The sequence below is a fragment of the Arachis hypogaea genome, chromosome 4 (assembly GCF_003086295.3).
Source record: "Arachis hypogaea cultivar Tifrunner chromosome 4, arahy.Tifrunner.gnm2.J5K5, whole genome shotgun sequence".
Taxonomy (NCBI): Eukaryota; Viridiplantae; Streptophyta; class Magnoliopsida; order Fabales; family Fabaceae; genus Arachis; species Arachis hypogaea.
Window position 1 is genome coordinate 1,836,413 of NC_092039.1, and position 11,223 is coordinate 1,847,635.

General features: G+C 31.2%; 1 protein-coding gene across 3 annotated transcripts; it reads left to right on the top strand.

Moving 5' to 3' along the window:
* The first annotated feature begins 197 nt into the window (after positions 1–197).
* On the top strand, positions 198–5,011 carry LOC112795663 (dolichyl pyrophosphate Glc1Man9GlcNAc2 alpha-1,3-glucosyltransferase). 3 transcript variants are annotated; one of them, XM_025837715.3, is made up of 6 exons: positions 224–670; positions 1,652–1,733; positions 1,823–2,751; positions 3,153–3,359; positions 3,991–4,228; positions 4,570–5,011. In XM_025837715.3, exons 3-6 carry the CDS (start codon positions 1,999–2,001, stop codon positions 4,956–4,958), a joined length of 1,587 nt encoding a protein of 528 aa, XP_025693500.1. In that variant the 5' UTR covers positions 224–670; positions 1,652–1,733; positions 1,823–1,998; the 3' UTR covers positions 4,959–5,011. The 3 variants fall into 3 exon arrangements, with proteins under 3 accessions (XP_025693503.1, XP_025693501.1, XP_025693500.1); XM_025837718.3 differs by lacking the exon at positions 1,652–1,733 and having other exon boundaries at positions 198–670; XM_025837716.3 differs by lacking the exon at positions 1,652–1,733 and having other exon boundaries at positions 204–670; positions 1,832–2,751.
* Positions 5,012–11,223: the final 6,212 nt, after the last annotated feature.

Here is an 11,223-nt window from a genome sequence, read left to right on the forward strand (position 1 = left end):
TTGTTTATATTAAAGATTGTTCTTATAAAATTATTGTTGAATTAATCTTAAATTTTTTAAAAAATTAACTTCAAGATACATTTAATGTAACTCGAAAATTTTTAAGATAAAATTAAAATAAAATAAAATTTAAAAATATTTTAAAATTTTTTTCAAACTTAGGCACAAAAAGTATTTTACTATTTTTTGGCAAAAAAATCCATATTTGGGCGTTACCAAACATGGCCTACGCCTGCTTTCACGCACTCGGTCTCCCCCAACTGGGCCATTGCTACCTGAGTCCACAGTGGACAGTGCCTCGCCCCTCATTGCCTCCCTCCCTCCCTCCCTCCGACCTCCGTTAGTCCGTTTCTCGCCGTCAGCTTCTGTCTCTCTCCGGCTGTCGCCGTCCCTCCTCACCGCTCACAGCCTCGCCGAGTCGTCATCTCTGATTTCACGGCTTACCCCGAAGTGGCGTCTCACCAGATCAGAATCATATCAACGCCAAAGTCTCCCTCTCCCGTGGTTTTGCGGTTCGGCGGCGGTCTTTATACCGCTTCGAGGCTCGCACCTTAGCTTGCTCTTATCCGCGACGATCTCCTCCATCTGTGGCTGAGTCGAAACGCCACCGGTCACGTCCTCCCTTGCCTGTTAATCGGAGTATTGTTAGACTGATTCTGGATTTCTATTGGTAATTCTACAATGTTTGCTTCTCTCTTTTGAAAATTTCTGACTTATTGAGTCATGGAATTGCTCTTGAAATTTCTATCGTGGAATTTCTGATTTCTACAGGGTTTTAGATTCTGGAATTGCACTTGATCTGTGATTTGATTTTGCTGAATACAAATGCTCATATGTGATTATTGCATCCGAAACTTGAGCTGCTCCTCTTTTATTTTATGGTTTTGATTTTCATTCTTTAATCCTCTTCAAGGTTGGAATTTGTTTTGTTAGTGGCCCCATTCTTGTGTTCCATTGTTGAATTTCAGTAATTGGTGGTGTATATTTGGTTTTGTGAGTAATTGAGAATATCATATGAAGATTACAGAAATTCAACCGTCGCAACTTTGGATGGGAACGCAGTACCATTTTTTCTTCTGCACACCATGTGCTTTGAAAAGAATATGAAAGCTATATATATGAGGTCATCATAAAAATACATGCATCTCATGGTGGAACAAAAGATGCGGGAAAGAAAATGAAGGCATGACTGGCTTTTAGAGTAGGAAGTAGGATAGTAGGATAGGGTCTTCATTACCAAAGTGACAATCGATGTGCTACATCTTTAAGTACTGTTGGAGTGTATACATTGAGTTTAAATTTTAGTTCTTAAACTAAAGTGTTAGCTTTTCTACCAAAAGTGTTAATTTTTAAGTTAAAATTTTTAGTTTTGAGTTAATAAAGTTATTTTTGTTAAATTATTAGGATATTTTTGGAAAATTGTTTGATATTCTTGGCGTATCAGTGTCTACCAACACATTGAAATCTTCATTCCCAGACATATTTTTCAAGATTCCCAGGAAAATTAATCCATCTACCAAACTCAGTTTTAAATCTATTTGTGGAACAGGATTATTTTCTCGTAGCTTTTTTAGTTTAGCCTAGTGACTCTAGTTTCCTTCTAATACGTGGACTCTTGATTTAACAGATAAAATGTTGTCATGTATTGCAGATTTATTGCCCTGCCCTATTCGATGTCACATAGCCAAATCAATGGTTCCTACCTGTTACTAATGCAAATAAAGGAGTTTATTGTAGATTCCTAACTGTTTCTATGCATATAGTCTTTGCATAAAGGATTCTCCTATATATATTCTTGGTAACTCTGCTGACTTTCATGCAGGGAGTTCAGAAGGATTATGTTTTGTATCTGCATGGTCCTCATATTGGGTTGAAATCTTGTGCAAGCACTCTTTTAAGAATACAAAATTCAGCACTTTTGGGTTTCTGCATTGATACAAAATTCAGTACTTTTGGGTTTCTCCATTAAGTTTCCCTCTTTCACTCTTATCTTCTGGTATGGGAAAACAGAAACTAAGCTCTAAAGGTGTTCAAAATTCTGGTTGCACAAAAGCAACTCTATGGTGGTTCTATCTTGTAGCTGCCTGCATAAAAGTTCTACTTTTCCCATCCTACCGCAGTACAGACTTTGAGGTGCACCGCAATTGGCTGGCTGTGACTCACTCTCTGCCTCTTTCCCAATGGTATTTTGATGAGACCAGTCCATGGACACTTGATTATCCACCGTTCTTTGCTCATTTCGAACACTTCCTATCCATGTTTGCCCACCTCATTGATCCCAAAATAGTGCACCTTCAGGAGGGCCTGAATTATAGTGCAAACACAGTTGTCTATTTCCAAAGAGGGACAGTAATACTTTCTGATCTGTGCCTTCTCTATGGGGTTTACAGACTTACTCGGAATCTGGATTCAAGAAAACAAAAGCTGATTTGGTTATCAGCTATTTGGTCTCCAATGCTTTTTATTGTGGACCATGTGCATTTCCAGTACAATGGATTTCTCATTGGGATTTTGTTGATTTCACTCTCATATTTGGAGGAAGGGAGGGATTTGTTAGGAGGGTTTTTTTTCGCTGTCCTCTTGTGCTTAAAACATTTATTTGCAGTGGCAGCACCTGTTTATTTTGTTTATTTGTTGAGGCACTACTGTCGGGGTGGAATAGGGAGAGGCTTCACTCGACTTTTGATTATGGGAGGTATGGTTGCAGCAGTGTTTGCAGCTGCATTTGGTCCATTTTTCCACCTTGGACAGGTATTATAATATGACTTTGACATTCTTAGTACATCTTTGCCAATCAGTTTGCTCCCTATGCTTTTGGTTTTCCTATTTTTCTGAAATCCTTTCAATTGACCAATTTGAATTTGATTACTATTTTGTTGAAGTGTCACTTGATATTTTGGTGTTTTGTTGATTTTCTAAATTTTGGAATTTTAAATTGATGTTTGTAGTTTTCAACTTAAGTTATCTAGGAATAGTAAACAATTGGATGCTCCTACAGCCGTGAACATCATATAGGAAATCAAGTTCTTCTATTTAGTATTTACTTCCTCATCTATTTTTAAGTTATTAATTTCTGTGTAAAAGTGAACATATTTTCATTTGACTCTTCCTATTATTGATTTTCTTATTGATTTTCAAATAATAAATTGCAGATACAACAAGTCATTCGACGATTATTTCCATTTGGCAGGGGACTTTGCCATGCATATTGGGCCCCAAATTTTTGGGTGTTCTATATCATGTCTGACAAAGGGCTTGCTTTCATACTCAGAAGACTAGGGTTTAATGTCCAGACACCAACTGCTACGTTTACTGCTGGATTAGTGGGGGATTCCTCCCCTTTTTCTGTACTACCTCAGGTAATGTTTATGTTTTCTGAATAAATGTTTCTTATCATACTGAGAAAGTGCATTACTAGTGGATGCTCCCATTAATCTGATTGTGTGATTTGTAGAAGTAGGAGTGTTCTGTGATATCACTTCAACCTCAAAAGTCGCACACATGTGACCTAGATACAGTTAGATACTTTTATTTGAAATTTATATACAATATTATGGATAATGTAGCTGACTGAATGAGTGAATCTTATTCTGTTTCCTAAGAAAATATAGGTATAGATCCGACATAGGATGTAATATTTGTGAAACATTATAACTGGGACTTATAATTAGGAAGCATCATATAGCAAGCTGAACATAACTCAAAATCCAGACCGATCCAACACAGGATGTTATATTTGTTAAACGTTATAAATGGGACTTGGGAAGAGATGCATAATATTGGCATTTTACATATTACACATCCAGTGCTAGCCATTGCAACTTCCAAGATGCTGTTGTCCAATTGGCATCAGCACATGGGGTTGATAACTTGTTTGAATCTCGGACTATGATATAATATAACAGCCATGTTTAGTCACGCCTATTTGCTTCTCAATTTCCAAAAATTTTTATCAAGGAAGCATTCATTTTTCTATTAACCAATCTGCAGGTCACCCCATTAGTGACCTTTATGATGGTTCTACTGGCCTTATCTCCATGTCTTCTCAAAGCTTGGAAAGATCCAAAACCCCAGATGATTAGTAGATGGGTAGCCTATGCTTATGCCTGTGGTTTTCTCTTCGGGTGGCATGTGCATGAGAAGGCATCATTACATTTTGTAATACCGCTTGCCATTGTAGCAGTACAAACCTTGGAAGATGCCAAACATTACTTTTTGCTGTCAATAGGTATTCTTTTGAAGTTTTAATGCTCCTTCATTTGTTTTCCAAAATAGAAATAGAGTAAAAGACAAATAAGCCTCTGACCATTTTTCGCTAGGATGCATATAAGTTTCTAACCAAAATTAATTACTCAGTAGTCTCTGACCATTGAAAATGCGAGACACATAGGTCCCTTCGTTAATAGACTTGTGTGTTTTCAATGGTCAAGGACCTCTAAGTAGTTAATTTCAGTTAGAGACATGGGTGTTCCCATGAAGAATTTCCTTTCTGCTATTTGGACCTTGTATCAGAAACTTTTTTGGATGCCAAACTTCTTTGGATTCACTTGAGTAACTTTGTGTGCGCAGTGTCTTGCTATTCACTATTTCCACTACTATTTGAGGCACAAGAGTATCCTATCAAAGTTCTTTTGCTGCTGCTTCACTCGATTTTAATGTGGTCTGGCTTCTCCGCGCAATTTCCTGATGGTGCTGAAACAGCAAGAGCACCAACTGGTCATCATACCGAGAAAAAGGTGGATCAACGTAAGTCCAATGGTGGTTTTGTTATTGGCTGGATTGAGAGGATGTATTTGATTGGTCTTGTAATTGTAGAGATATGGGGTCAATTTTTACACCCTTTGCTTCTGGGTGACAAGCTTGCTTTCGCTCCCCTTATGTTGATCTCTATATACTGTGCTTTGGGGATCATGTATTCTTGGATTTGGCAGTTAACATTCATAGTTACATCTCCCTGAAATTTTGGACTGATTGGACTTTGAATCAATACAGCTTTTCTTTTTATAGTAAATCGGATTACAAGAGTGACTAGTCATCCGTCAGAAATTTCAAGAATGTTATTTAAGTTGCGTCAGGTTCTACATTGAGTTTCATACTACCATGTTTTTTTTTTTTTTTGTCTCCTTTCTGAAATTATTTCAATCTGTTGCAAGAATCCATGTATGCATGCGTTCTAATGATTACATTTGGAAGAGGCATTGTAATGTAGTCTTGCGTTAATTAAATTCAAAATAAAGACAAACTGGATAGGACCAAAATGTACTCCCGATTCTTTTTTATTGGATAGGATTTTAGTTTTGGGCTGATTGCATAGCATATCTATTCAATATCAAAAAAGACGATAACAATTGATTAAAGTCAATAAACCAATACCATGAAAAAAAAAAGATGGAGTTGAACATAGTCTCCTTGCAACTGAGGTTTCAGTTAAGTGGCAAAATATATAATGTCTTTTAATATGTTATATCCGGTTCAAATCTTGACATTAGCCGAGTAGTATATAGAACCTTTAAATGTGTGTTGACATTAGCCAAGTAGATAATAGAACCTTTATATGTGTGTGAATGTGAAGTGTGTGTGAGTTTATGATTTATAGAGTTTGGTCCAATGGCAAAATATAATACCTTTTTAATATGTTATACCTGTGTTTAAGAGTTGTTTAGAGAAAGAGTATTAATTCCTTTTATAGTTAAAAAAATTATATATTCTATTAAAGAGAGTTCTAGCGTAAATTGCTTTGAATAGGTAAATCAATCATTTATTCTTGTGGATCTAACATTAATCATCTCATACCCACTATTTGGTGTACTTAAGATGCATTTTCTCTAACGTATGAAAAAGACATTATATGAATTGGATTTAGAGGGTTGTCGGTCATCCTAAAATTAGGACTCATTTCTTGTCGTAATTACTGGAATTATAAGAAACTAAAGTAATTTTTTATTGTTTACGTTCACACATGAGTCCATGATTTTAGCCACATATGTGAGATCCATTCTAAGTTTCTAACATAACGGGAAAAAAAAAAAAAGTAAAAATGCATCAACATACACGTCCTCAACTCAACTAAACCAAGGATAAATAAATGGTTTGCCAAGTTGAACAAAGAACATAGATTCAATCAAACCAAAATAGTGGAAGGAAAGAATTAAATATGATTAGCTAAAATTAATAGAATATTCATGTTTCAAGAAAATACAATGGCATATCTGAAGCACTTCTTATAAAATATTAAATTATGCTAAAATCTAAAAGAATTGTAATATTATATTTTAATTAATTAAGATACAAACTAAATATACTTTTTCAATGACGAAGGAACCGAGCTCAGGATCAGAATTGAGAGAGAGAGATACGTGATTTCTCATTAGATGCAAAAAATAGAATTGAGTGAATCTAATTACTATAATACACCTAGTTTCTGTTATTTATTATAGTTCTCACTAACAACCAATTAACTTAGCAATGCTAATTAACTATCTTACTAGATGTTGACCCAGCTCAGCCATAAGTAATATAACTAACTATTAATTACAGCTTGCCAAGACAGAACATGCTAAAACAATAAAGCCAACTAGTTAATCTCTCCATCAAATTATTTTTACAAACTTTTTTATAAATAATCTCTTGTGCCATTCAAATGTAGGAGTACCATAACTCACTACTAAAAGATATATTCGGTGTTTGCTCTGATTTGATATAATAGTAAATTAATATATACCACTATAATTAAAAAAATGGACGAATAAGAAAGTGACATTTAGGTTATATTATCTGCATAAAATCATTCTTTTCTTTTATTTAAAGTGGTAAATAAAGCGTTTTTTTATTTGACTTAAAAAAAAAACACATGTTTATATGTGATGACAACTTTTTTTTATTTTTTTTTTAAACACGATTAAACAGAAAGGAACTATTTAAATAAAGATATTTAAAATATTTTTTAATATTTTTTAGTAATTAAATTTTAATACATATAACTGATTAAATCGTATTATTTTTGTCAAAATTATTCAGACAAATTAATTTAGCTAAAAAATTGATAAATTAAATCTTAAATTGGTTTAAATTAATAATTTTTATAGAAAATAACTATAATATCTTTATTATATAAAATAATAAAATAATTTTATTATATATATATATATATATATATATTAAAAATTCTAAATTTTAATTCCATAATAGTATAGAAAAAAAATGTTAAGACTTAGAGTTTTTAAAATTAACACACACACACATATATATATATATATAAGTTATTTTTTATAATAAGATATTGTAATTATTTTTTATAAAAAAATATTAATTTAGATGGATTTAATTTATTAATTTTTTAACTAAATTAATTTATTCAATCTAATTATGATAAAAATAATAGGATTTCGTCGATTATATATATATAATTTTAATTAAAAAATATTTTTAAAAGAAATGTTTTAGATGTATTTATTTAAATTTCTAGAAATAGAAAAACACCTGTGTCGGTGTCATCATAGTTATGACTTATGAAGGTTTGGATTAATCTCAAATATGAAACCTATCTGCCACAGGGCATAATCTAAGTGGATCCAAAATGCTCATGATTTGGTACGTAGACACATTAACAAGTAAACTCCTTCATTCTTATGTGAGGTACCTAGCTTCTATATCACGTCCACTTGGCATCCTCCACCTAATAATCTCTTATATTTATTTTCATAATAATCTCTTTCCCAATTCATATCATAGTATATACCAAAATGCGGTTGACCCATGCATATATCATCCTTGACTACTCAAATATGTGACACCGACGCCACAGATAATCATCTTAGGTGGATCCATAATTCACATCGGGAGCTTTTTAGGGTGATAAAAATATATTTTGAAATTTAAAGGATCAAAATAGATAACGGAATTAGTAATAATTTAGATTTTTTTTTATAAATATGAATTTTAAGCATATGAACTTATCTCAATTATTATTTATATTGGCCAATCAATAAATTTATATGGCTCAACCCTGTTAATAATGACTGCCGAAGATTAAGAAATTAATATGACAATAATTAAATATCACTATCAAATTCAATATTTTCATACCATAAATTAAAAATTTTTCGAAAGAAATCGTTCAAAAGTAACATTAAGATTAATTATAAATTATAAAAATAAAATAGAAAAATAAAAATGAAAATTGAAGTGAGTATCATGTTCATAAACAAATCGGCGTATATGGATCAATGGTCCATTATTGCTTAGTAAGCTTTTTAAGATCTTGCTACTATTTTTTTCACTATAAACAAAACCTTCACATCATATGCGTGATTTTGCATTAGATGTAAAAAAAAAAATCACTGTAAAAAAATTATTGGATATTGTCAAATTTATTGGTGGATTTAAGAAAAAATTCGATGATAATATATTTTTTGTCAAATTTAACAGCATAATAAATTCGATGGTATAAATTTTGTCGGTAATTATTTATTAGTGAATTTTTTTGTCCGTCGCTAATTACTGACATATTTAGTAGTGGATATAAATTGTTATTTGGCAAAATTTTTGAGCTTATTACTATTGAATTTATTCCTGTTCGGTAAATTCGACGATAAACGTAAATTTTAAATTTTTTTAAAAAAATTTGAATGGTAATATTTTTTTAGATGATAATATTTTTTTTGCAATCTTAACACATAAACAATATCATTAAATCACACTTGTATTCTAATATAAAAAAAAAGAAAAATTTTTATTTTATTTCTCTCTCACCAAACAAAATTTCATTTCTCTCGTTAACTCGCTCTCTATTAAATAATGGCATGAACTATGTGTAAGAGGGTTAAAATAAAGTATCATAAATATATATATATATATATTTTATTTAATTCGTTCTTTCTCCTATATCCAATTTACTAACTCTGTAATATAATATTATTATTCATAGGCAATTGCTCTTCTGCGAATGAGCGAGTCACTAATCAAGTAGCATTTCAAGATTCAATGATTATCACCTGCAAAATAAATTAATGCTCAATGTTAATCAATATAGCAACAACAGTAGTTTATGTCAATTAAAAAAAAAGAAAGCAGCAAGCTCACATTTGTCGATTCATTTATTTTTTGGTTTAAATTAGGTGAATTTTTATTTCTTGAATTCTAAATAAGTTACCTGAACCTTTTTTGAAATAATATGAATAAAAATAAATTATCAACAACTTATTTAACTCAATTAGTAAAATAATATCAATTTAATTTTTTCACATAAATAAAATAATTCAATAGCAATAAAAAATCATTTATATATCTTTCTATATCCAAAACTTCAATTTTCAATTGAACTAAAAAATCTAACATATTCAATATTATTATGTACTGTTTATCTGAACATATTATAACTCGTCAATATCTTCATATTCAACATATGGTTCAATATTCAATTCAACAATATTTAGACGATATTCAGAAACAGAACAATAGAACTTAACAAAAAATTAAATTAAAATAATCTAATAAGCAAATAATTAATAAAAGTGATAAAAAGTACTATGTCTAAACAATTCATCAACATCATTAATATTAGAATGATGAGCTGTCCAAAAAATCACAGCACATAAATAGTTTATTTAAAATAATTTTATATCAATAAATAAGAATACCAAGATAAAATTTATTATGATAATAAAAAAATATAAACATGCATTAATAAAATAGAGCCAACTGAAGAAAGTAAAAACGGGGTTGGGGTTAGGGTTCAAAAAGGAATTAGGTTTTTTTTATTTAAAATGAAGTAAAAACGAAGATGAAATAGGGAGAGGGACGAGGACAACCTACCTGGAGGATGGAGAAGAGACCCAGTTCTGGCAACAGAGAGTGCAGCAATGATAGCGTGGCACCAACAGCAATAGAGACAGAAGGAGAAGCTCTGTTTCAGGCAACGAAACAGAATTAAGACGAGTTCACAAAGTCTTTGGAGAAGAATGTAAGTGGCCGGCGCTAGCAGAAGGTGGTCGGAGGGATTGCCAGAAGTAGAGAGAGAAGAGAAAAAGAGAGAGGAGAATGTTAGAGAGAGAGTGTGTGTTTCAAAAATAAGGGGAGAAGATTTGCATTTTGAACTTAGGGCAAGCTTGCCATCGGATTTATCAACAGATAAATTCGATGATAATGCATTGTAGGTCACCAAAATGCAATTTTTCACTAATTGAGTTTACTAGCGAAAAAATTCATGGATAAATCTGACGCTAAATTTTGCGCCTATTTTTTTCGTTTTTCTCCAATTATTACCGGCGAATTTATCGTCGGAAATAAAAATCTGTCAGTAATAATGATTTGACCTAACGAATTTGACACTTAAACTGCTGGTAAATCCGTCAGTAAAGCTAACACTAAATCTAACAATAAATCTGACAGTATTCAATATTTTTTTTGTAATGATCAATCACTAAATCAATTATTTATATAAAATATATATTAAAACTAAATAAATAATTAATAAAATATATATGACTTAAAAATATTAATGTACAAAATTATATACATTATTTATTTATAAAAATTTGTATCCTTCCACCAAACATATCACCGAAGAATCCTCCTCTTCTCTAAAAGCTAAAAGGTCTAGCTACATCTATCCATGCATACCAATCATTATAGTATATTATTATATTACATGTACGTACAAAATTAGTTCTTAAATTAGTCATATGTATTTATATATAATTAAATATATATTATTTAATATATTTTTAATATACATTATATATGAATAAATGATTTGTTAGTTGTTTTCTTTAAAAAAAACATAATATGATTGTATATATCATATATGGTGAAAACTGAGGTGCAGTTGACTTCATGTAAAGTTGATACCTAAAAGTCGTTAGATAATTTGACTAAATTTTTATCTAAAGACTTTTAGATATCAACTTTACGTAAGGTCGACTTTAACTGATTTTTCACCATCGTATATACATGGCATTCCATCGTTTCCATGCAAAGCATAAACCCAAAACGAATAAAACCACAACCTACTCGATCTATATACAATTTAGATACATACAATAACCAACGTTCAAACAAAAGGCTTCCAGCTTTCAAAGCAATATAAGCTGGCACCAGCCTTCCTATACTTTCCTTGACGCGTCTAATAATTATTCCCAAATTCTTATTATTCATTCATTTCCCAAATTACCCTCTATCTTTCTATCATGCACTTTTGTATGTATATATATATAACATGCACCT